Source organism: Bufo bufo, chromosome 3, assembly GCF_905171765.1.
Source record: "Bufo bufo chromosome 3, aBufBuf1.1, whole genome shotgun sequence".
Lineage (NCBI taxonomy): Eukaryota > Metazoa > Chordata > Amphibia > Anura > Bufonidae > Bufo > Bufo bufo.
In genome coordinates, this window is record NC_053391.1 from 270000902 (window position 1) to 270028028 (window position 27127).

The 27127-nt window shown below is 42.8% G+C and overlaps 1 protein-coding gene across 1 annotated transcript in view; it reads left to right on the top strand.

Annotated features, from left to right (window-relative positions):
• Positions 1–27127, top strand: part of CEPT1 (choline/ethanolamine phosphotransferase 1) — a 326348-nt gene that overhangs the window by 230605 nt on the left and 68616 nt on the right. The window contains exon 5 of the mRNA XM_040424136.1: positions 922–1006. Within this exon, the coding sequence (XP_040280070.1) occupies positions 922–1006 (85 nt within the window). The remainder of the gene's footprint in view (positions 1–921; positions 1007–27127) is intronic.

The following is a 27127-nucleotide window of genomic DNA, read 5'->3' on the forward strand; positions in this document are numbered from 1 at the left end:
GGGTCACCAACTATTGAATAGTTCCAGCACTTGCCTATTATTTCTTATATTCATGAGCTCTGCCTGCCCACCTGCCACTAAACTGACAGTTTTTCCAACTGAAATCAGCAGTGTGTGGGAGGGGACATCCAGGACTCCATGGATATCGGGACTCATCTGCATGAACTGTTCAATACTAGATTTTAGCAAAGCAAATGGGTAATTATAGAAAGAGACCCAGCTTTTTGCTAAGGAGATCTGCCTGCCCACCTGCCACTAAACTGACAGTTTTTCCAACTGAAATCAGCAGTGTGTGGGAGGGGACATCTGGGACTCCATGGATATCGGGACTCATCTGCATGAACTGTTCAATACTAGATTTTAGCAAAGCAACTGGGCAATTATAAAAAGAGACCCAGCCTTTTGCTAAGGAGATCTGTCACTAGTTTATTCTGACCTTAGTTAGAACACTAGAAATCTTGTGACCGATAACCTTTAAAGGGGTTGGCTGCTGCAATGTCAATGGCAAGCAGGTGAACAGAAGAGAACACAATGCTCATACTAGCACAGAGCTCTACAAACAGCTGATCAGCGGGGGCGCTGGTAGTCGGCCCTTCACCGATCTGATATTGATGGCGTATTCTGAGGACAGGTCATCAATATAACAATAGCGGACAACCCCTTGAAGCCATTAACTGATTTCCCAGTGTTTACTGCATCTCAATAATGGCTTTACTCCAGCAAACCACTGCAAGACTTTGTTTGTTTTACATCCTGATGCGTTTACCTCTTTTTATGCAGTTATGATTGATTTTGGCTGTTTCATTTAAATAAATATAAAATGTTTATATAGACAGCATTATAACTAAAAAAAGATCAGCTTATCTAGAATTAACTATTTTGTAATCATGTGTTTTGTCTTTTTGACTTGCATGAAATCAGAATTGATGTCACTGAAGTGCAGATCTTCATAATTAGCATGCACTTATTGGCTGTGATCGGTGGACCAGATTTGTGGCAATCAATGGTAATTTGATCATGTAATTATTTGTAAATTTGCATGTAGTTTAATAAAGCCTATGAACTTTGTACCAAACATGCTTGTACACATACGGTGAGGTCAATGTTCACAACACTGTGTTATTAGGCGGTACTGTGTTTGTTCATTATTTACTTGCTGCAATTAAGCATCCAGTAGAAGAGGAACCTGTCAGAAAACACTCTTTAATGGATAATGAGTTTTGGACATGAAAGAATTATGAGAATAATCCTCTGAACGTGGAAAGTGTTGGCTAAGATTTCTTTTCAGGGGTTTCTGTCAGCAGATTTGTACCTATGAAACTGGCTGACCTGTTACATGTGCACTTGGCAGTTGAAGGCATCTGTGATGGTCCCATGTCCATATGTGACCGCCTTGCTGAGAGGAATGAAGTTTTAATATTTGCAAATGAGCCTGTAGGAGCAATGGGGGTGTTTCCATTACACCTAGAGGCTCTGCTCTTTCTGCAGCTGCCATGCCCTCTTTACTCTGACAGGGCCAGGCGATATGTTTTGTTTGGGCCTAGATGCTCATTTTAATACATTAAAATGTATTTTTTTTTTAGCAATGCTGGCACATATGAATATTGGTCCAGCACAGTTGCCTTCAGCTGCCAAGTACACATGCAACAGGTCATCCAGTTTCATAGATACAAATCTGCTGATAAATGCCCTTTAAAGCACATAATGCCTGGTGACTCATAAAGAATATGAGGACTAGGGATGAGCGAACCCGAATTTTATAGGTTCGGGTTCAGCGTTCGTGCAGTGGAGGAATCCCGTCATAGATTCTGTTTTAACGGAATTCTATGGCGGAATGCAAAACGGAAGCCTTTAAGAGGCATTTTATTTTGATCTGTAATAATAGAAGTCTGTGGCCAAGCATAACGGATCTGTCTGGTTTCTGTTATGCAGGACGAAAAGCCAAGTCCTGCATAACGGAAACTGGACAGATCCATTATGCTTGGCCATAGACTTCTGTTCTGACGGATCAAAACGTTAATGCCTCCTTTAAAGGCTTCGTTTTTGTATTCCGTTATAACAGAATCCGTAATGGCATTCCTCCACTGCCCGAGTGCCAAACCTGTAAAGTTTGGGTTCTCCCATCCCTACTGAGGACTCCCAACTTTATGCAGTGTGTTGAGCAGACTCCAACACTCGTGTTACTCTTGAGCTGGTGATACACTCTTTAAAGAGATTTTCTAGGAACCTGTTATGTTGAACATAATGTTTGAGCTGTGGGCAGCATGTTATAGAGCTGGTGAAGCTGAGCAGATTGAGCTATAGTTTTGTGCTAAGAGTCAGTAAAACTTGTATTTCATTCATTTAAATCCCTGCTCATTCTGGGCTTTGACATCAAGAAAACAGTCCTGTTAGTGATTGACAGCTAGCTCTTTTTGCACAGTCATAAAGGAAAGGCTGGTAATCACTACTAAGGCTGCCTCTATTACTCCAAAGCCCAGAAAGAGCAAGGATTTAAAGGTAATGTGTCATCAGAAAATGACCTATTGTTTAAATCACATTTTTATGTTAAACATACTTTATGCAAAATTTTTGGTGAGTTTAAAATCTTTCCATCTCACTTTTTATATTTAAAAAATATATATAATCCTGTCATTTTTACAGTAAAATATGTTATGACATCCTGTCTTTTCAGAGCAGCTACATGGGTCATACACAATGGACAGGAGGGGATAACGCTTTAGTTATGGCCCCATTCATTGTCAATGGGGAAAAACCTGAACGGAACAGAGAACACCAGAATGCATTTCGATTAGTTTGGTTGCGTTCCCATGCTGGACAGAAAAATGCTCTAAGCAGCGTTTTTGAGTGCGTCATGGGATGCGTAGCAAGACTGATCCGGCATGAAACACAATGTAAGTCAACGGTGCCGGATCTGTTTTCTCAGACGCAAAAGAAAATTTATACAGCGCCCATTGACTTACAGGGGTTTTAGTGCCGGATCCATCATGGCTATTTTAGAGATAATACAACCGATCCGTTCATAACGGGTGCAGGCGGTTATATTATCATGATGGAAGCATTTGTGAAAGTAGCCTGACCTGTGCAGAGATCAGGAGGGAGGTGATAAGCTGTATCTTCACCTATTGTGAATGGTGGATTCAGTGTTCTCTATGTAGAGGTGTTACTTGTCATCATCATTTCGGCTGTGGTGATAATGATACAGCTACTGAAAGTTATCTGCACAGAACAGGAAATAATGTCCTATTATAAGACCTAGTGGCCAGTGTGAAAATTAAAAAAAGAAAAAAAAAACTCAACAAAAATTAACTAATATATTAAACTGTCATTTTCTGATTACACTTTACCTTTTAAATGAATTAAATACAAGTTTTACTGTGGCCGAACTACAAAATATAGAACATGTCCTATTCTTGTCCATTTTGTGGACAAGAATAGGCCTTTTTTCAGTGGGTCCTGTGAAAAGTGCAGGATGCACAAGGACCGCATCTGTATTTTGTTGATCCGCAATTTGCGTACTGCAAAACGGATGCGGTCTTGTAAATACACCCCTACTTGTCATCTATTCATTTAGAACTCCGCTCTTTCTAGGCTTATTAGTCCAGTGGGCGGTCCTGTTCAATGATTAACAGCCTCCCTTGTTTAGGTGTGCATACAAAGATATGTTATATTACAAAATTTCATTCAGTCCTATTGCCATAGGTGTATAAAATCAAGCATCTGGCCATGCAGTCTGCCTTTACAAACATTTGTGAAAGAATGGGTCCTTCTAAAGAGCTCACTGAATTTGAGCGTGGTGCTGTAAGGGGGTGCCACCTTTTCAACAAGTCAAGTTTGTGAAATTTGCTCCCTCCTAGATTTTCTACGATCAACTATGAATGGTATTATAGGAACATAGGGGGTCATTTATTAACAGATATATGCCACTTTTGTGGTGTATATCTGGCACAGATTCTGTCTCACGCCATGTTGCTGAAAAATCTGCAACTTCTACCCAGCTCACACCAGATCTAAAAAAGGGGGCATGGTGGGGATCTCATTTATCATTTTTGTTAAGGTATAGAAAATGGTCTAAATGCAAGACCGCAAGGAAGGAACATTTAGAATCGGCAGTGGATGCCCCGAAGTTATGAAGAGGCCTGCGCCTCTACATAATTTAAGCAATCCACTGCCAGCGCAGGGGCTTATTAAGACCTGCATCTAAAACGCCAGTCTTAAGTAATGTGCCCCATAGTTTATAAGGCTGAAAAAAGACATACTTCCTTTCAGTTAAAGGGAACCTGTCTCCTGGATTTTGGGTATAGAGCTGAGGACATGGGCTACTAGATCGCCGCTAGCACATCCGCAATATCCATTCCCCAAAGCTATCTGTTCTTTTATTGTGTCATAAAAAATAATTTGATAGATATGTAAATAAGGCTACTAACGTTTCCGGAGCCCAGCCATGCCCACTGAAGGAGCCCAGCACCGCCCCGCATCCTCCAAATCTTCTCCTTGCTCCCTGATGTCACAAAGCTAGAGCGCCGTAATCTCATGATGCGCATTGTCGGCATAGTGTTCCTTCCCTATGCTGGCATAAGCCTCAGGAAACGTACTGCGCATGGGCTAGCTTGCGCACCGCAAGATTACGGCGCTCTACGGCTTTTTTTTGACACAATAAAAACACAGAGAGCTAAGGGGACTGGATATTGTGGATTTGCTAGCGGCTATCTAGTAGCCCATGTCCTCAGCTCTATACCCAAAATCCAGGCGACAGGTTCCCTTTAAGCCTGTTATCCTGCAAAGTTGATCCAGAGGATAGCAAAAAAGCCATCATTATCTTTCTGGGTACTGTAGTCCATCCATTCCAGTTATTATTTTAGTTGCCCTTCTCTGAACCCTCTCCAGCTCTCCTATGTCTGTCTTGTTCACAGGAACCCAGAACTGTACACAGTATTCCATGTGTGGTCTGACTAGTGATTTGTAAAGTGGCAGGACCATGTTTTCATCACGGGCATCTATGCCCCTTTTGATGCAATCCACTATCTTATTGGCCTTGGTAGCAGCTGCCTGACACTGGTTTCTACAGTTTAGTTTGCTGTCCACTAAAATTCCTAGGTCTTTTTTCCATGTCAGTGTTACCCAGTGTTTTACCATTTAGTATGTACTGGGGACATGTATTTTTCCTTCCCATGTGCATAAAATTTCATTTGTCAGTGTTAAACCTCATCTTCCACTTCTCTGCCCAAGCCTCTAATCTATCCAGAGCTATCTGTAGCAGTATACTCTCTGCTTTTGTGTTAATTACTTTAGACAGTATAGTATCGTCTGCAAATATTGATATTTTACATTAATAAATATATTGAAGAAAATAGGGCACAATACAGACCCCTGACATACCCCACTAGTGACGGTCACTCAATCTGAATACGTTAAAGGGGTTATCCAATATCTAAAATATTCCACCCCCCCATGCCCGGGCCCATTGGATTATACTTACCTGCTCCCTGGCACCCACGTCGCTCCAGATCCCTGTACAGCCACCACTGCATCTCCCTGTTGCTCGGTTCAAAACATCTGGCAACAGGAGGAGCAGCCAATAGCAGGCCGCCATGGGGACGAGCCCCCTTGAGAGAGCCTTGCCAGGGAGCAGGTAAGTATAATCCATACAAGGGGCCCGGGCATTGGGATGGATATTGTAGATATTGGATAACCCCTTTTATAACCACCCTCTGTTTTCACTGAGACAATTAGGTATGCACATACACACATTTTTCCCCCCAGGCCTAACTTTCTCTTTATGTGCTAACCTTTTGTGTGGCACAGTGTCGAATACTTTAGAGAAGTGAAGATATACAACATCCAATGACTCACCCCGGTCTTATTGAGAACTTTTCTCCTCATAGAAACTGATTACATTAGTTTGCAGGACCGATCCCTCATTAACCTGTGCTGAAATGGCATTATACTCATTACTTAATTCTCTTAGAACACAGGTGTTTACGCCATCTGGTCCGGTGATTTTTCTCTTTCAATCTTTTTAAGATGCCGCTGCGTCAGATAGGCCACATTTAATAGTGAGTTTACATTAATACACTGTATTTCATCTAACATTTCATTTTTCTCAGTGAATACAGTGGAGAAAAAAGTTTTAAATAAGTATTAATAAATTGGCTTTCTCATCGCTCTCTAGGTACATCACTCCTCAAAGGGCCAACACTTTCAGGTTTAAGCTTTTTACTATTTATATAACTGAATTTTTACATTCCTTTTTTAGTAATTTTAATGCTCTTTTTTTGTTATTTATTGCCTCCTTTATATTTCTGTTTATCCACATTTAATTTTTATTTTTATGCTCTGGACCCTTTTATACCTTCAAGGTGTATATTACTTACAATGAGAGTTTAGGATGCTTTTAAAAATATCCCATATTGTGGCAGTATTTTTATTTTTGCAGACATTTTCAGTTCAGTTTAGCGTTTTTGTGCCTCCCTGTGAAAACACCCCTTTTGAATGACAATTGAAATGTTATTGATTTATGGTCACTATTTCTCACGTGTATCAGGTGTATCTGTATTAATAGTCCAGCATGATCATCCCTCTATTTGGTTCCTAAACCAGTTGGGAAAGGTAATTATCTTTAGTTTTAAATTAATCAGATCCACGGTTTTCAGCTTTCTATTCTATATCTGGGTAGTTGACGTCCCCCATAATAACAAAATCATTATTATTTGCCACCTTATAGGGAACGCCATAAAAACAACCCATAAAAAAGTTGTTAAATTGCATTTTTCCATTTCACCACCATGATGGCATACAACTGGAGATTGACCCCTAACCTCTGTAGATGTAACAGTCCTACAGGCTCACCTGAGTCAGAGGACCGCTGGCTGGAGGTAGGAGTGGAGCCCAGTGGCAAGGACCGCAGGCAGATAGTAGATGCAGGAAGTCTGGCAGAGGCGTAGTCGGTAGGCAGGCGGTGGGTCAGGGCAGGCGGCAGTAAGGGTGGTCAGACAATCCGGATGGCAACGGTGGTAGCAGTTCAGTAGGTAGGGACAAAGCAGAAGAGTAGTCGGTAGGCAGGCGGTGGGTCAGGGCAGGCGGCAGTAAGCGTGGTCAGACAATCCCGATGGCAACGGTGGTAGCAGTTCAGTAGGTAGGGACAAAGCAGAAGAGTAGTCGGTAGGCAGGCGGTGGGTCAGGGCAGGCGGCAGTAAGCGTGGTCAAACAATCCCGATGGCAACGGTGGTAGCAGTTCAGTAGGTAGGGACAAAGCAGAAGAGTAGTTGGTAGGCAATTCCTGGTCAGCAGTGGACTTCCAGTAGTAGCAAGAGCAGCAGATGAGGAGAAGCTTGATCAAGGCTCAGGAGCTCAATAATCAGCAAGCTAGAGTGCAAGGGGCTGGACTTATATAGGGAAGTACCAGGTGTGGGGAATCAAGGGTGATGAGCAAGGCTTGGCAAGACTGAGGTTACATAATAGGTTTCAGGGAGGAATGTCCAGAGAGGACAGTAGCCTAGTAAACAGGGCTACAGCCTGGGATGTGGCTGGTCACGGGTTCGAATCCCGACAGTAGAGGCTGGAAACAGAGAGAGGTTAAATTGCCCCCTCCTACCACCATTCCCCCATGTTTTCCTCCCCCTACAGTGACCAGGACAGAGGATCGTTTGAATTTTTTTTTCTATTAATCCAGGGCACTGCATTGGTGGTTTAGGACCTTCCTTGCACGTTTATTAGAATTCCCTGGGGGTCCCCTGCTTGCCAGCGGTAACTTACCAATGATGGCCAGGAAGACAGGTTGGCCTCGTATCCGTGGATCGGATGCCTGTCCACATGCTGCCATAGCCTTGTTTCCCCTAGTGGGACAAGCTGTCGTGAGTGTGTAGATGCAGCATGGAGATTGCAGGTGTTTGACGTCACTTCCAGGTGCAGAGTTGCGCGCTCGCATACCGGAATGGTGAAGGAAAACCTCACTGGCTTTTATAAGAGATGTGAATCCAGGTCCACAACCTCCCAAACGCCAGAAGAGAGCAGTCAATTCCTCCTCAGACTCCGATGGTCTTAAGGATAAAGCATCTTCATCAAAACAGTGGGAAGATGAAGATCCTTTATCTGAGGGAGAAATTGTGGAAGAGTCAAAAAAGTTATATTTTTCTATGGATAAGATGAACGACCTATTAAATGTGGTTAGAGCTACAGTGGGTATCAAAGAAGTCCAAAAGCCCCATTCAATACAAGAAGAAATGTTTGGGGGTTTGAGAACCAAGCGCTCCAGAGATTTTCCTATTAATTCAAACTTAAAGGATATGGTGCTTGATATATATATTTTATATATATACAGAGAGTGCAGAATTATTAGGCAAGTTGTATTTTTGAGGATTAATTTTATTATTGAACAACAACCATGTTCTCAATGAACCCAAAAAACTCATTAATATCAAAGCTGAATATTTTTGGAAGTAGTTTTTAGTTTGTTTTTAGTTTTAGCTATTTTAGGGGGATATCTGTGTGTGCAGGTGACTATTACTGTGCATAATTATTAGGCAACTTAACAAAAAACAAATATATACCCATTTCAATTATTTATTTTTACCAGTGAAACCAATATAACATCTCAACATTCACAAATATACATTTCTGACATTCAAAAACAAAACAAAAACAAATCAGTGACCAATATAGCCACCTTTCTTTGCAAGGACACTCAAAAGCCTGCCATCCATGGATTCTGTCAGTGTTTTGATCTGTTCACCATCAACATTGCGTGCAGCAGCAACCACAGCCTCCCAGACACTGTTCAGAGAGGTGTACTGTTTTCCCTCCTTGTAAATCTCACATTTGATGATGGACCACAGGTTCTCAATGGGGTTCAGATCAGGTGAACAAGGAGGCCATGTCATTAGATTTTCTTCTTTTATACCCTGTGGAGTACTTGGACGCGTGTAATGGAGCATTGTCCTGCATGAAAATCATGTTTTTCTTGAAGGATGCAGACTTCTTCCTGTACCACTGCTTGAAGAAGGTGTCTTCCAGAAACTGGCAGTAGAACTGGGAGTTGAGCTTGACTCCATCCTCAACCCGAAAAGGCCCCACAAGCTCATCTTTGATGATACCAGCCCAAACCAGTACTCCACCTCCACCTTGCTGGCGTCTGAGTCGGACTGGAGCTCTCTGCCCTTTACCAGTCCAGCCACGGGCCCATCCATCTGGCCCATCAAGACTCACTCTCATTTCATCAGTCCATAAAACCTTAGAAAAATCAGTCTTGAGATATTTCTTGGCCCAGTCTTGACGTTTCAGCTTGTGTGTCTTGTTCAGTGGTGGTCGTCTTTCAGCCTTTCTTACCTTGGCCATGTCTGTGAGTATTGCACACCTTGTGCTTTTGGGCACTCCAGTGATGTTGCAGCTCTGAAATATGGCCAAACTGGTGGCAAGTGGCATCTTGGCAGCTGCACGCTTGACTTTTCTCAGTTCATGGGCAGTTATTTTGCGCCTTGGTTTTTCCACACGCTTCTTGCGACCCTGTTGACTATTTTGAATGAAACGCTTGATTGTTCGATGATCACGCTTCAGAAGCTTTGCAATTTTAAGAGTGCTGCATCCCTCTGCAAGATATCTCACTATTTTTGACTTTTCTGAGCCTGTCAAGTCCTTCTTTTGACCCATTTTGCCAAAGTAAAGGAAGTTGCCTAATAATTATGCACACCTAATATAGGGTGTTGATGTCATTAGACCACACCCCTTCTCATTACAGAGATGCACATCACCTAATATGCTTAATTGGTAGTAGGCTTTCGAGCCTATACAGCTTGGAGTAAGACAACATGCATAAAGAGGATGATGTGGTCAAAATACTCATTTGCCTAATAATTCTGCACGCAGTGTATATATATATATATATATATATATATATATATATATATATATACAGTATAGACCAAAAGTTTGGACACACCTCATTCAAAGAGTTTTCTTTATTTTCATGACTATGAAGGCATCAAAACTATGAATTAACACATGTGGAATTATATACATAACAAACAAGTGCGAAACAACTGAAAATATGTCATATTCTAGGTTCTTCAAAGTAGCCACCTTTTGCTTTGATTACTGCTTTGCACACTCTTGGCATTCTCTTGATGAGCTTCAAGAGGTAGTCCCCTGAAATGGTCTTCCAACAGTCTTGAAGGAGTTCCCAGAGATGCTTAGCACTTGTTGGCCCTTTTGCCTTCACTCTGTGGTCCAGCTCACCCCAAACCATCTCGATTGGGTTCAGGTCCGGTGACTGTGGAGGCCAGGTCATCTGGTGCAGCACCCCATCACTCTCCTTCATGGTCAAATAGCCCTTACTTTCAAAGTTTTCCCAATTTTTCAGCTGACTGACTGACCTTCATTTCTTAAAGTAATGATGGCCACTCATTTTTCTTTACTTAGCTACTTTTTTCTTGCCATAATACAAATTCTAACAGTCTATTGAGTAGGACTATCAGCTGTGTATCCACCTGACTTCTCCTCAACGCAACTGATGGTCCCAACCCCATTTATAAGGCAAGAAATCCCACTTATTAAACCTCACAGGGCACACCTGTGAAGTGAAAACCATTTCAGGGGACTACCTCTTGAAACTCATCAAGAGAATGCCAAGAGTGTGCAAAGCAGTAATCAAAGCAAAAGGTGGCTACTTTGAAGAACTTAGAATATGACATATTTTCAGTTGTTTCACACTTGTTTGTTATGTATATAATTCCACATGTGTTAATTCATAGTTTTGATGCCTTCATAGTCATGAAAATAAAGAAAACTCTTTGAATGAGAAGGTGTGTCCAAACTTTTGGTCTGTACTGTATGTATATATATATATATATATATATATATAAATTTGGGAATTTCAGCAAATATATTTTGATTTGCTCGGATCAAATAATAATCGGCTCTTGAATCCTCTAGATATGCCCAGCCTTTACTCTGGGTCCAACAAAAGCAGGGTTACTACTCTAATCTTTTTCTTGTAACAAAACAAGACGGGTCTTACCGTACTATAATGCATTTAAAAAAGGTAAACAAATACATAAGGCTACTTTCACACTGCCGTTTCTGGGTCCACCTGTGAGATCCGTTTCAAGGCTCTCACAAGCGGCTCCAAACGGATCAGTTTAGCCCCAATGCAATCTGAATGGATAAGGAGCCGTTCAGAATGCATCAGTTTGGCTCCGTTCTGCCTCCATTCCGCTCTGGAGGCGGACACCAAAACGCTGCTTGCAGCGTTTTGGTGTCCGCCTGGCGGTGCGGAGCCAAACGGATCCGTCCTGACTTACATTGAAAGTCAATGGGGACAGATCCGTTTACATTGACACAATATTGGTGCAATTGTAAACGGATCCGTCCCCCATTGACTTTCAATGTAAGTCAGGACAGATCCGTTTGACTTACACTTAGACTTAGACTTTTTTTTTACTTAGTTATGCAGACGGATCCGTACTGAATGGATACTAGCGTTTGCATTTATAGGTGCGGATCCGCCTGTGCAGATACCAGACGGATCCGCACCTAACGCAGGTGTGAAAGTAGCCTAAAATACAGAAAATGGAAACCCTAAACTCTACAATTCCACTAATAAAAAGAGATGCGTTAATGAGTACAGTCAACTTAAAAGACGCATACTACCACATACCAGTTCAGGAACAATTCCAGAAATACCTAAGGTTTGCCCTAAAAAGTCCTTCTTGAAGAATATCTCACTTTCAGTTTGTCGCCCTACCATTCGGCATATCATCAGCTCCCAGGATTTTTACCAAACTTGTAATAGAAATGGTAGCATATCTAAGAAAGGAAGGATTAATAATAATACTGAGTCAAATAAAACACAACATAGATTCTTGCTCTTGTTAAAAGATCTCTGATGGGTAAGAAATCTAAAGAAGGAGATGGGACAGACGCCAAACTTCTATAGATCTGAGGATACAGTTGCAAGAAAAAGTATGTGAACCCTTTGGAATGATGTGGATTTCTGCACAAATTGATCATAAAATGTGATCTGATCTTCATCTAAGTCACAACAATAGACAATCACAGTCTGCTTAAACTAATAACACACAAAGAATTAAATGTTACCATGTTTTTATTGAACACACCATGTAAACATTCATAGTGCAGGTGGAAAAAGTATGTGAACCCTTGGATTTAATAACTGGTTGAACCTCCTTTGGCATCAATAACTTCAACCAAACGTTTCCTGTAGTTGCAGATCAGACGTGCACAACGGTCAGGAGTAATTCTTGACCATTCCTCTCTACAGAACTGTTTCAGTTCAGCAATATTCTTGGGATGTCTGGTGTGAATTGCTTTCTTGAGGTCATGCCACAGCATCTCAATTGGGTTGAGGTCAGGACTCTGACTGGGCCACTCCAGAAGGCGTATTTTCTTCTGCTTAAGCCATTCTGTTGTTGATTTACTTCTATGCTTTGGGTCGTTGTCCTGTTGCAACACCCATCTTCTGTTGAACTTCAGATGGTGGACAGCAGTGGCTTCCTCTGTGGTATCCTCCCATGAAATCCATTCTTGTTTAGTGTTTTACGTATCGTAGATTCGCTAACAGGGATGTTAGCATATGCCAGAGACTTTTGTAAGTCTTTAGCTGACACTCTAGGATTCTTCTTCACCTCATTGAGCAGTCTGCGCTGTGCTCTTGCTTCATTTATAGACAATTTGTCTTACCGTGGACTGATGAACAGCAAGGCTTTTGGAGATACCTTTATAACCCTTTCCAGCTTTATGCAAGTCAACAATTCTTAATCGTAGGTCTTCTGAGAGCTCTTTTGTGCGAGGCATCATTCACATCAGGCAATGCTTCTTGTGAAAAGCAAACTCAGAACTGGTGTGTTTTTTTTATAGGGCAGGGCAGCTGTAACCAACACCTCCAATCTCATCTCATTGATTGGACTCCAGTTGGCTGACACCTCACTCCAATTAGCTCTTGGAGATGTCATTAGTCTTAGGGTTCACATACTTTATACACCTGCACTGTGAATGTTTACATGGTAACATTTAATTCTTTGTGTGTTATTAGTTTAAGCAGACTGTGATTGTCTATTGTTGTGACTTAGATGAAGATCATATCACATTTTATGACCAGTTTGTGCAGAAATCCATATCATTCCAAAGGGTTCACATACTTTTTCTTGCAACTGTATCTATTCCAGAACATGTAAAAGTATCCGTTCCTGTGGTGGGCGAAATCATCAAACCTCAGAAAGAGTTGAATGGCAAAAGACCCCAGGCATCCAGATTCAAACAGATGCAAACAAGTCAGGCTGGGGAGCAAAGGTAGACAGATTCTACCAAGATGTTTGGCCAACAAATATAACCAAATCAAATTACCGAGAACTTCGTACGGTATGAGAAACCTTAAAAGCAGCATCAGATACCTTGCAGGGTCATCATATCAAGGTTCTATCAGACAACATAACACTGTCATACCTCAAACATCAAGGAGGAACAAAGTCCAAAAAACAAATCGACCTTTCAGAGAAAATCTTCTCCTGGGTAGAAAGAACAGTAAGCTCCATAACAGCAGCTCACCTAAAAGGACATCAAAACTATGTGGCAGACTTTCTCAGCAGGAAGAAGATAGATCAAGGAGAATTAGCTCGGAATACAGAAATATTCAAAATAATAAAGTGCAGATGGGTTTCTCTGTCGGTGGATCTTTTCACCTCCAAAAGAAACACACAAACCCAAAAGTTCTGCTTGCTAAACCCCTGCGACAGACCCTGGGCAGTAGACTCATTCTGCCAAACATGGAATTGGGATCTGGCTTTTGTTTGCCCTCCGTTCCAGTTGATCCAGATAGTAATTCAAAATGCCCTTCAGGAAAGGTCGACAATTATATTAATTACCCCATTTTGGCCAAAGAGGATTTGGTTCTCCCTGCTCAAAAAAACAATTTTTATAAGAACCATGGATACTCCCCTACAGAAAGGATATCCTAGTACAGGGTCCTATTACTCATCCCCAGCCAGAGTTCTTCAAGTTGACGGCATAGATTCCATTCTAAGGTATCAGGGGCTTTCGAATAGAGTAACTTCCACACTAACATCTAGCAAGAAGAAAATTACATCAGGAATTAATCTCAAGATCTGGAAAAATTCTGTTCTTGGTCAGGTGAAGCAACTCCAAACTATTCAAAGCTAAAGATTTAAAAAAAATCTTGGGTCTTAGACCCTCTTCCTTAACAGTACAAATTTCAGCACTTTTCGGTGCTTTTTTTTTTTTTGCTTTTTTTTTTTTTTTAACACAAACCTAGCGAGTCACGAATGGATACAATTTTTTTGTTAGGGCAGCCTCTAGGTTAAGACCTTTTTATTAGACCATGTGTCCCGTCCTGGGATCTAAACATTGTCCTTACAGAACAAGACAGACAAGAAGTCCCTTTGAACCATTAGACAACAGCTCAGTTATGTCCCTCTCTTACAAGACTGCTTTCCTAATTGCCATCTCTTCAGCGAGAAGATTAGATGAGATTAGGCCCTCTGAATCCTTGAACCTTACCTCAAAGTCCTAGACGATTGGGTCAAGTTTCAGGATTATCCTGAGTTCTTACCCAAGGTCGTAACAGATTTCCATAGAAATCAAGAAATAATGCTACCTTCTTTTTGCAATACCCTAAAAATGCTAGAGAAAAATAATTGAATTCTTTGGATGTAAGAAGGACAGTTCTCCAATGCCTAGAAGTTGCCAAAGAATTTAGACTGGTAGACAATCTTCTAGTTCAGGGATGCTCAACCTGTGGCCTTCCAGCTGTTGTAAAACTACAACTCCCATCATGCTCGGCTGTAGGCTTTCCGGGCATGCTGGGAGTTGAAGTTTTGCAACAGCTGGAGGGCCGCAGGTTGGGCATCCCTGTTCTAGTTCAATTTGCAGTAAAAAAAAACAGATGGTATCCAAAGCTAACGAACGTTAATAGGAACTCTCGTTAGCGATTATTTGGTGTGAAGGTACTGCAAATTACCCGATGAACTCTGCTGCCAGCAAACAGCAATTCTGTATTGTGATGGCATTAGTGATTGTTCCTACCCAGCATGTGAATGCAGTAGTCTTCTCCACTGACTAGCAGGCGATTACCGGTAAGGAATCGCCTGCTGAATTGGCCCGTCTAAAGGGACCTTTAGAAAGTGACATGGAAAATTAAAAAATAACACAAAAATTCTTATAATATGCATATATTTTTCTGATGACATTCCCTTTAATGTGTTTGGATTTTGAATGGGATGTTGTAACACCCCCTGTAATTGTAATGTGGAGATTTCCCAATACTTTAGTCCATACACTATAGCTGTCAATCTGTTAGTAGGATTGCACACTGGACACCTAATCGTAGAAAGAACAGATATTTAAATGAATTAAAGGGAACTTGTCACCGGGAGTTTGGGTATAGAGCTGAGGACATGGGTTGCTAGATGGCCACTAGCACATCCGCAATATCCAGTCCCCATAGCTCTGTGTGCTTTTATTGTGTAAAAAAACGATTTGATACATATGCAAATTAACATAAGAGTCATATCTTGCTTGTGTGACCAGAGAAGAGTCATATTTTCAAGCTCTGACTCATCTCAGGTTAATTTGCATATGTATCAAATCGGTTTTTATACACAATAAAAGCACACAGAGCTATGGGGACTGGGTATTGCGGATGTGCTAGCAGCCATCTAGCAACCCATGTCCTCAGCTCTATACCCAAAATCCCGGTGACAGGTTCGCTTTAACTTCAAGTTATAAATCAAAAAACTATAGAAGTGGCTTACAGGTACTGGAATATGGCTCACATGGGTGCTTAAGCTAAATGGTTGCCCGAAAACAAAGACTAATATAATGAAGTATATAGCAAACAGCTAGCACTCTCACTAAGTAATAGAAATATATGGTACTGGTAATATTTATTGGTATTTATTATATAAACATGCCTCATTAATATAGACCTGTTTATTAGTAAGATGAGGAATAAGCATCATATCTAATATATAAAGCTGAGTGTATGTGTGTATGTCCGCTAAAGGAATCCGCACTGTCGCAAATCATGAAATTTGGCACACAGGTACATCAGGTGTCTGGGAAGGTTTTAGACCGGGTCTCAGCTCTCTAGCACGTACCGTTCCTGAGATATTCCCCAAAAAATGCATTAGCCAATAGAAGCCTGGTGTCGCGGATGGTGTTGCAGAAAGCTGGAACTTATAAATAAACATCCGACTGGCTTGATCCCAAACTAAGGAGCATATGGGTGAGCCCTATAAAACCCCTAGAGCTCTCCCTGACTGCTATGCCCATGCAAAGATCTTTATGGTAGACGACTGCATGCCCTCGTACCTTATACTATGTGACACCTGAAAACCCTATAATAGTGAGGGGACACGACCACCGGCTCCCTGCACTTAATACGGACGGAGTCAATCAAGCCAGCAAGAAACACAAATAAAGGAAACAGACTTATCTGAGGAATCAGGAGAAGCAGCCTCCAGCAGTGAAGACAATCCAGGAAAAAGTATAAACCGCAAAGTGAGGCAGTATGGTAGGGAATATAAAGGGAGACAATCAGTGCAAATAGTTGACAGCTGGGAGAAGGAAAAGAGATGAGAAAGTGAAACCAAAACAAAGAACATCATACAACAGGTAGAGAAGAACGTCTGCCAGATCTTCTCACAGAGCTGGCGATGACAGTACCCCTCCCTCTACGGGTGGACTCCGGACACTCAGAGCCCATCTTCTCAGGATGAGACCTATGGAAAGCCCTAATGAGATGAGTGGCATTAATGTCCGCCACTGGGACCCACATCCTCTCCTCAGGACCATAACCCTCCCAATGAACAAGGTACTGGAGAGAACCGCGGATAATGCGAAAATCCACAATCATAGAGTCCTGAAATTCAAGATTACCATCAACAACAATCGGAGGAGGAGGCAAAGAGGAGGGTACAGTGGGTTGGACATAAGGTTTTAATAGGGACCTGTGAAAAACATTATGGATCTTCCAAGTCTGAGGAAGATCAAGACGGAAGGCAACGGGATTGATGACGGACAAGATCTTGTAAGGCCCAATAAACCTAGGACCCAACTTCCAGGAGGGAACCTTCAGTTTGATATTCTTTGTAGACAACCACACCAGATCCCCCACATTCAGGTCCGGACCAGGCACACGTCTCTTATCCGCCACACGCTTATATCTCTCACTCATCCTCTTCAGATTACCCTGAATCTTTTGCCAAATAAATGACAAAGACGAGGAAAATCTCTCCTCATCAGTTAAACCAGAAGACCCCTCTCCAGAGAATGTCCCAAATTGCGGATGAAACCCATATGCACCAAAAAATGGTGACTTATCAGAGGACTCCTGGCGACGGTTATTTAAAGCAATCTCAGCAAGGGACAAAAAACAACACTAATCCTCCTGATTCTCCGCCACAAAACAGCGCAGATATGTCTCCAGATTCTGATTGACGCGTTCGGTCTGACCATTCGACTGCGGGTGAAAAGCAGAAGAGAACGACAACCGAACCCCCAAGCGAGAACAGAAGGCCTTCCAGAATCTGGAAACAAACTGCGTGCCCCTATCAGAAACAATGTCGGAAGAAATGCCATGCAATTTAACAATGTGATCAACAAACGCTTGCGTCAGTGTCTTAGCATTGGGTAACCCAGGAAAGGGAATGAAATGCGCCATTTTGCTAAAACGGTCCTCTACTACCAGAATCACAGTCTTCTCGAGAAACGAGGCAGGTCCGTAATGAAGTCCATGGACCGATGCGTCCAAGGACGGGAATGAATGGGTAACCGGAGGAGAGAACCCGATGGCCGTGAATGAGGGACCTTGGCACGAGAACAGGTCTCGCAGGCTGCCACAAAACCCTCCACCGTCTTACGAAGAGCCGGCCACCATAATCTCCGAGCAATGAGATCAACTGTGGCTCTGCTCCCCGGGTGCCCAGAAAGGACAGTTTAGTGGTGCTCCTTAAAAACCTTGTGTCGTAAAGCGAGAGGCACAAACAACCTCCCAGGGGGACAAAGATCAGGAGCCTCTGCCTGGGCTGCCTGAACCTCTGCCTTCAAATCAGGATAAAGAGCAGAGACAACCACCCCTTCAGCCAAAATGGGACCCGGGTCTTCAAAGTTCCCTCCTCCCGGAAAACAACGTGACAGGGCATCTGCCTTCACATTTTTAACCCCAGGGCGGAACATAACAACAAAATTAAACCTAGAAAAGAACAAAGACCATCTGGCCTGTCTCGGGTTCAGACGCTTGGCAGATTCCAGTTAGGCCAGATTCTTATGGTCTGTAAACACGCTAATAGGGTGTCTGGCTCCCTCTAACCAATGGCGCCATTCCTCAAAAGCTAATTTGATGGCCAACAGCTCCCTATCTCCCACATCGTAATTTCTCTCTGCAGAGGAGAGTTTCCTTGAGAAAAAGGCACACGGTCGCCATTTGGCAGGAGAGGGACCCTGAGATAAGACCGCACCCACGCACACCCCAGAAGCGTCCACCTCAACAAAAAAAATGTAGAGAGACATCAGGTTGTACCAAAATGGGAGCGGAAGCAAAACTCTCTTTGATACTAGAAAAGGCTTTGAGCGCATCTACCGACCACGAAGAAAAATCTATCCCCTTTTTAGTCACATCAGTGAGTGGCTTAACAACAGAGGAATAATTCAAAATGAACTTCTGTAATAATTGGCAACACCCAAAAACCGCATCAGCGCCTTCTGATTCTCAGGAAGCTCCCAATCAAGCGAAGCGCGGACCTTCTCAGGGTCCATGCAAAAACCAGAAGCGGAGGGAAGAAAACCAAGAAATTGAATCTCCGGAGCCGCAAACACACATTTTTCCAGTTTAACGTACAATTTATTATGCAGCAGAATCAGCAAGACCTGATGTAGGTGGTCTCGATGAGTCTTGAAATCAGGAGAAAAAAATCTAAATGTCATCCAGATACACCAGTACAAATTTCCCCATTAAATGATAAGAAATGCTGTTCACAAAATGTTGGAAGACGGCCAGAACATTCATCAAACCAAAGGGCATAACCAAATTCTCGAAATATCTCTCGGGGGTATTGAAGGCCGTCTTCCATTCGTCCCCTTCCCTGACCCTGACCAGGTTGTATGCCCCTCTTAAATCCAACTTAGAAAAAACCTTAGCCCCAACAATCTGGTTAAACAGGTCCGGGATCAGAGGAAGCTGATATGGGTCACGAACCGTGATACGGTTCAGCTCCCTGAAATCCAGACAAGGTCTTAAAGAACCATCTTTTTTCTTAACAAAAAAAAACCCAGCGGCAACAGGTGACTACGAGGGTCGGATGTGTCCCTTTCTCAGGCTCTCAGAGATATAAGTACGCATAGCGACTCTTTCAGGTTGGGAGAGATTGTATAAACTTGATTTTGGCAGTTTGGTGCCTGGGATGACATTAATAGGGTAGTCGTACTCCCGGTGCGGGGCCAACTCCTGGACACCACTCTCGGAAAACACATCCGAAAATTCAGAGAGAAAAGATTGCACAGTCTTGGTAGAAATCTCTGAAAGAGACGCCGTGAGGCAATTCTCTCTGCAAAACTCACTCCAACCATTTATTTGCCTTGCTTGCCAATCAATGGTGGGGTTAGGTTTAGTGAGCCAGGGTAGCCCCAACACTAGAGGAGTAGGTAATCCGCTTAAGACGAAACATGACGTATCCTCAACATGAGCGTCACCCACAGTCAAACTGTTATTGTGAACTATGCCCTTTAACGCTCTTTGAGAAAGTGGAGCGGAATCGATAGCAAAAACAGGTATATCCTTTTCCAAAGTGCATACCTGGAAACCATGCGTTATTGCAAACTGATTATCAATGAGATTGACAGCTGCTCCACTATCTATAAAAATCTCACAATGTTCTTGCTGTCTAGCGCCACCTTGGCAGGTAGGAGAAAACTGTAACTACAAGTAAATGGCAAACCTTCAATTTCCGCATCAACCTTGCCAATAGTAGCAAATGGAAAGTTTTTAGAGGGTTTTTTTTCTTTGTTTTTCTTTTATTACCCTCAGAAAACTCCATGAATCTCCTAGAGGGGCAAACATTAGCCAAATGAATTATACCCCCACAACAGAAACAAACCCTCCTCTGAGAGCTGAATCCTCTACTATCAGAGGCAAGCAAAACCAGCTGCATGGCCTCCTCCTCAGAGGGGATTGAGATAGACTGAGACCCCTACGCACTGAATGAGACAGCCCCACTGTCCTTGGACTGAATATGACAGGAAGGAGTAGTCTTCTCTCTCTCTCTAAGACGCCTGTCAATGCGAACAGCTAGAGACATGGCTGACTCTAACGATGCAGGTCTCTCATGAAAAGCAAATGCATCTTTCAATCTTTCCGAAAGACCATGGCAAAATTGACTTCGGAGTGCAGCATCATTCCAACCAGTATCAGCTGCCCATCTCCGAAAATCAGAACAATATATCTCTGCGGACTGTTTACCCTGGCATAAAAGAGGCAGTTTAGATTCAGCCAGAGCAATACGATCCGGGTCATCATCATATATCTGTCCTAGGGCTACAAAAAATTCATCCACCGATCGGAGGGGCCGTGCCCCGACCGGCAGCAAAAAGTCCCAAGACTGAGCGTTATCCCTGAGCAGCGAGATGATGATCCCCACCCTCTGCTCCTCATCACCAGAGGAACGGGGAAGTAGGCGAAAATGGAGTTTGCAAGCCTCTCTAAAGCGAACAAAATTCTCACTACCCCCGGAGAACGTATCCGGAAGCGAGATCTTAGGCTCGGAACAAACTCCATGAACGCAAGCAGAACCGGTCACCTGAAACTGAGACACAGTTTTACGGAGATCTGCTACCTCCAGTGAAAGACCTTGCATGCGGTCAATCAAGGCTGAAACCGGATCCATGCTTAAGACGGTTATGGCGGTTTATAATGTCGCGGATGGTGTTGCAGAAAGCTGGAACTTATAAATAAACATCCGACTGGCTTGATCCCAAACTAAGGAGCATATGGGTGAGCCCTATAAAACCCCTAGAGCTCTCCCTGACTGCTATGCCCATGCAAAGATCTTTATGGTAGACGATTGCATGCCCTCGTACTTTATACTATGTGACACCTGAAAACCCTATAATAGTGAGGGGACACGACCACCGGCTCCCTGCACTTAATACGGACTGAGTCAGGGTCACCTACAATCAAGCCAGCAAGAAACACAAATAAAGGAAACAGACTTATCTGAGGAATCGTGAGAAGCAGCCTCCAGCAGTGAAGACAATCCAGGAAGAAGTATAAACCGCAAAGTGAGGCAGTATGGTAGGGAATATAAAGGGAGACAATCAGTGCAAATAGGTGACAGCTGGGAGAAGGAAAGGAGATGAGAAAGTGAAACCAAAACAAAGAACATCATACAACAGGTAGAGAAGAACGTCTGCCAGATCTTCTCACAGAGCTGGCGGTGACACCTGGTCACATGACCCTTCACAGCTGTAGGTCAGCTTTAAAGGGGCAGAGCACTGTAGATGACACTGTTAAGGGAGCAGAGTGCTGTGAGGTCACAGTTCAGGGGGCAGGTAGGGTGGCCATTCAGGCCACCCTCAGAAGATGGACTTAAAAAGCCCATGGTCCCGCTAAGCCCCCAGGTCCCGCTAAGCCATGCCCCTGACTTAAGTAGGCCACACCCCCAGTCCGCAGCCGACTGGGATTGAAAATTAAATTACAAATCAACTTCTGTCAGTTGCAGGGGTGGGTGACTTTCTTCCTGCAGCTCACACTCAAATAGCACAGTGCTGCTGTCTGAGAGTGAGCTGTTCAAAAGGACATCCCTGTGTCCGTCCAGGCCCTGCATCGGACGGAGGACAGGGAGTCTGAAAGCCGGACTGTCCTGCCTAAAACCGGACCTCTAGCCACCCTAGGGGCAGGCTGCGGTAGAAGCCACTGTTAAGGGGACGGAGTGTTGTGGAAATCACTGTTAAGGAGATGGGGTACTGTGGAGGTCACTAATAAAGGGGCGGCCGCTGTGGAAGTCAATGTTAAGGGGTCGGAGATGCTGTGGAGGTCACTGTTAAGGGGGCGGGATGCTGTGGAGGTCACTGTTAAAGGGGTGGGATGCTGTAGAGGTCACTGTTAAGGGGGCGAGGTATTGTTGAGGTCATATTTTAAGGGAACAGAGCTCTGTGGAGGTCACTGTTAAGGGGGCGGGTTATTGTGGAAATCACTTAACGAGACTGGGTACTGTGTAGGTCACTAATAAAGGTGTGGCCGCTGTGGAGGTCACTGTTAAAGGGGAGGGGTACTGTAGATGTCGCTGTTATAGTGGTTACTGTCTATCTTTTAACGACACACACAAACATTAAATCAAATAGATGAAATGTACCCATGCGAAGCCGGGTCCTTCTGCTAATATAAAATATGTATAAAATGGTGGCATTAAATCGATCCAGATATAGGTGTGATATTAAGAGGTATAGGAAATGGTAAACCGTACAAGTAAATATAGAAGAATACAATAAAATCCAACTGTAAAAAAATGAAAAATAAGGAAAACAAATTATAAACCTGGTAATTTTCCTATATATCTAGGTACTACACACTTTCTAAAAATTATAGCATTGTCCTATATATTCTGCGGGGCCATCATGGTCAATGTGTTATAAAATCTCTAGAGCGCAGTAGGTTTGTAAAAGTTCTGATACAAAATAATAGGCATTTCATATAACTATATGTCCAACCGCCAAATGTTTGCTTCCCTGTGGTAAAACTGCACAATGCAATAGAAATTGATTATTTATGCTGTATGGGTGGCCCCACAGAAAAAAAGGTGTACTACCTAGATGTATAGGAGGATTTCCAGGTTTATCATTTTTTACTTATTTTTCATTTAGATTTTATGGTTTTCTTCTATTTTTACTTTTGCTGTTTACCATTTCCTATTATAAAATATATGTATATAATGGTGGCATTAAATCGATCCTGATACAGTCCTGATATTGAGGTATATATTTGATGCTTATTCCTCATCTCACTAATAAGCATTTCTATATCTGAGGTGTGTTTATATGGGTTGATATAATAAATATCAATACATATTACCAGAACCATATACACTGCGTGCAGAATTATTAGGCAAATGAGTATTTTGACCACATCATCCTCTTTATGCATGTTGTCTTACTCCAAGCTGTATAGGCTCGAAAGCCTACTACCAATTAAGCATATTAGGTGATGTGCATCTCTGTAATGAGAAGGGGTGTGGTCTAATGACATCAACACCCTATATTAGGTGTGCATATCTATTAGGCAACTTCCTTTCCTTTGGCAAAATGGGTCAAAAGAAGGACTTGACAGGCTCAGAAAAGTCAAAAATAGTGAGATATCTTGCAGAGGGATGCAGCACTCTTAAAATTGCAAAGCTTCTGAAGCGTGATCATCGAACAATCAAGCGTTTCATTCAAAATAGTCAACAGGGTCGCAAGAAGCGTGTGGAAAAACCAAGGCGCGAAATAACTGCCCATGAACTGAGAAAAGTCAAGCGTGCAGCTGCCAAGATGCCACTTGCCACCAGTTTGGCCATATTTCAGAGCTGCAACATCACTGGAGTGCCCAAAAGCACAAGGTGTGCAATACTCAGAGACATGGCCAAGGTAAGAAAGGCTGAAAGACGACCACCACTGAACAAGACACACAAGCTGAAACGTCAAGACTGGGCCAAGAAATATCTCAAGACTGATTTTTCTAAGGTTTTATGGACTGATGAAATGAGAGTGAGTCTTGATGGGCCAGATGGATTGGCCCGTGGCTGGATTGGTAAAGGGCAGAGAGCTCCAGTCCGACTCAGACGCCAGCAAGGTGGAGGTGGAGTACTGGTTTGGGCTGGTATCATCAAAGATGAGCTTGTGGGGCCTTTTCGGGTTGAGGATGGAGTCAAGCTCAACTCCCAGTCCTACTGCCAGTTTCTGGAAGACACCTTCTTCAAGCAGTGGTACAGGAAGGAGTCTGCATCCTTCAAGAAAAACATGATTTTCATGCAGGACAATGCTCCATCACACGCGTCCAAGTACTCCACAGCGTGGCTGGCAAGAAAGGGTATAAAAGAAGAAAATCTAATGACATGGCCTCCTTGTTCACCTGATCTGAACCCCATTGAGAACCTGTGGTCCATCATCAAATGTGAGATTTACAAGGAGGGAAAACAGTACACCTCTCTGAACAGTGTCTGGGAGGCTGTGGTTGCTGCTGCACGCAATGTTGATGGTGAACAGATCAAAACACTGACAGAATCCATGGATGGCAGGCTTTTGAGTGTCCTTGCAAAGAAAGGTGGCTATATTGGTCACTGATTTGTTTTTGTTTTGTTTTTGAATGTCAGAAATGTATATTTGTGAATGTTGAGATGTTATATTGGTTTCACTGGTAAAAATAAATAATTGAAATGGGTATATATTTGTTTTTTGTTAAGTTGCCTAATAATTATGCACAGTAATAGTCACCTGCACACACACATATCCCCCTAAAATAGCTAAAACTAAAAACAAACTAAAAACTACTTCCAAAAATATTCAGCTTTGATATTAATGAGTTTTTTGGGTTCATTGAGAACATGGTGGTTGTTCAATAATAAAATTAATCCTCAAAAATACAACTTGCCTAATAATTCTGCACTCCTTGTATGTATTTCTATAACTATTTTCTGTATAATTTCAACGTCTAAGCTTCTCCTGCACTATAAAATGCAGGATTAGTGATTAATATCAGATCAGTGGAGATCTGACTCCATTGAGCCCGATACCAGTAGGCAGAACTAACAAGATGGTTCACTTCCCATGGGAGAATCCTTTTTTTTTTTTTTTACAAATTTCTCCATGGTGCATTGCCACCAAGCCTCCAATACAGCAGTCCAAGAGACCCAGTACCTCACCTCAGCTGTATCCAAGGCATCTCACTCAGCCATCCAGAATCCTTATATATACTGTTCAGGGTAAGCACCATGAAACAGTAGTCTTTGGTTGGATATATGGCTTCGCTCTTTTCTGTTCTCATGTTCCAAAAGTTGAACAAAGGGATGGACTGGGAACTTAAGTGGCCCCATGTTGTAGGCGGCTCCAAATTGACAAAAGGCAGGACCATCAGAAGTAGGCAGGGTCAGCACAATACCACAGTGCAGCTCAAAATAATGCCTCGCAAAGGATAAACACTTGTCAATTTCACAGCTCTTCTGGTAAATAATACAGAAGTCCCCACCCACCCCTTACCTGTCGAAGGGAATTTGCATTGCGCAGCTTTTCACCATATTGTTTCTGCAATTTATATATTTTTACAAATTTTAGGCTGAGTTCATATCACCATTTAGCTTTCCGTTCTTCTGAACAAAGAAAAATAAAGATAAACAAAAAATAACATCTGTTATTTTAAGCATCAGTTATGATCAGTTAGCACCAGTTTGCACTAAAAATAACTAAACCTTATTTTTCTGAGCATCTATTATGCTCAATTTTTGTCACTTCCATAAGGGATCAGTTATTTTTGATGGAAGAAAAAGTACTATATGCAATAACTGATCTCTGACGGAACTGATGCAAACTGATCATAACTGATGTTCAAAACAAAAGATCAGGTTTTTTTAGCACTTTTTCTGATGGAAAGTTGAATAGCTTAACCAGCTCAGGACCGCCGTACGCAGGATTGCGTCCTAGCGGCGGCCCTGTTATTCCTCCTGGACGCGCCGGCGCGTCCTCTCGCGAGAGGCGAGATTTCCTGTGAACGCGCGCACACAGGCGAGCGCGTTCACAGGAACCGAAGGTAAGCGAGTGGATCTGCAGCCTGCCAGCGGCGAACGTTCGCTGGCAGGCTGTAGATGCGATTTTTTTTAACCCCTAAAAGGTAAATTAGACGCTGTTTTGATAACGGCGTCTAATATACCTGCTACCTGGTCCTCTGGTGGTCCCTTTTGCTTGGATCGACCACCAGAGGACACAGGCAGCTCTGTAATAAGTAGCACCAAACACCAATACACTACACCCCCCCTGACACTTATTAACCCCTGATCACCCCATATTAGACTCCCTGATCACCCCCGTGTCATTGATCACCCCCCTGTCATTGATCACCCCCCTGTAAGGCTCCAATCAGACATCCGTATGTGTTTTGCGGATCCGCAAAACACATACGGACGTCTGAATGGAGCCTTACAGGGGGGTGATCAATGACATATAGCCCATATAGACTCCCTGATCACCCCCCTGTCATTGATCACCCCCCTGTAAGGCTGGCTCCATTCAGAGGTCCGTATGTGTTTTGCGGATCCACGGATCCATGGATCGGATCCGCAAAACACATACGGGTGTCTGAATGGAGCCTTACAGGGGGGTGATCAATGACAGGGGGGTGATCACCCCATATAGACTCCCTGATCACCCCCCTGTTATTGATCACCCCCCTGTAAGGCTCCATTCAGACTTCCGTATGTGTTTTGCAGATCCGATCCGTGGATCCGCAAAACACATACGGACCTCTGAATGGAGCCTTACAGGGGGGTGATCAATGACAGGGGGGTGATCAATGACAGGGTGGTGTAGTGTCATTGATCACCCCCCTGTAAGGCTCCATTCAGACATTTTTTTGGCACAAGTTAGCGGAAATTGATATATATATTTTTTTGTTTGTTTTGTTTTTTGTTTTTTCTTACAAAGTCTCATATTCCACTAACTTGTGACAAAAAATAAAATCTCACATGAACTCACCATACTCCTCACAGAATCCAAATGCGTAAAAAATTTTTGACATTTATATTCCAGACTTCTTCTCACGCTTTAGGGCCCCTAAAATGCCAGGGCAGTATAAATACCCCACATGTGACCCCATTTTGGAAAGAAGACACCTCAAGGTATTTTGTGAGGGGCATGGCGAGTTCATGTAAAATTTAATTTTTTGTCACAAGTTAGCGGAAAGGGAGACTTTGTGAGAAAAAACAAAAAAAAATCAATTTCCGCTAACTTGTGCCAAAAAAAAAAAACTTCTATGAACTCTTCATGCCCCTCATTGAATACCTTGGGGTGTCTTCTTTCCAAAATGGGGTCACATGTGGGGTATTTATACTGCCCTGGCATTTTAGGGGCCCTAAAGCGTGAGAAG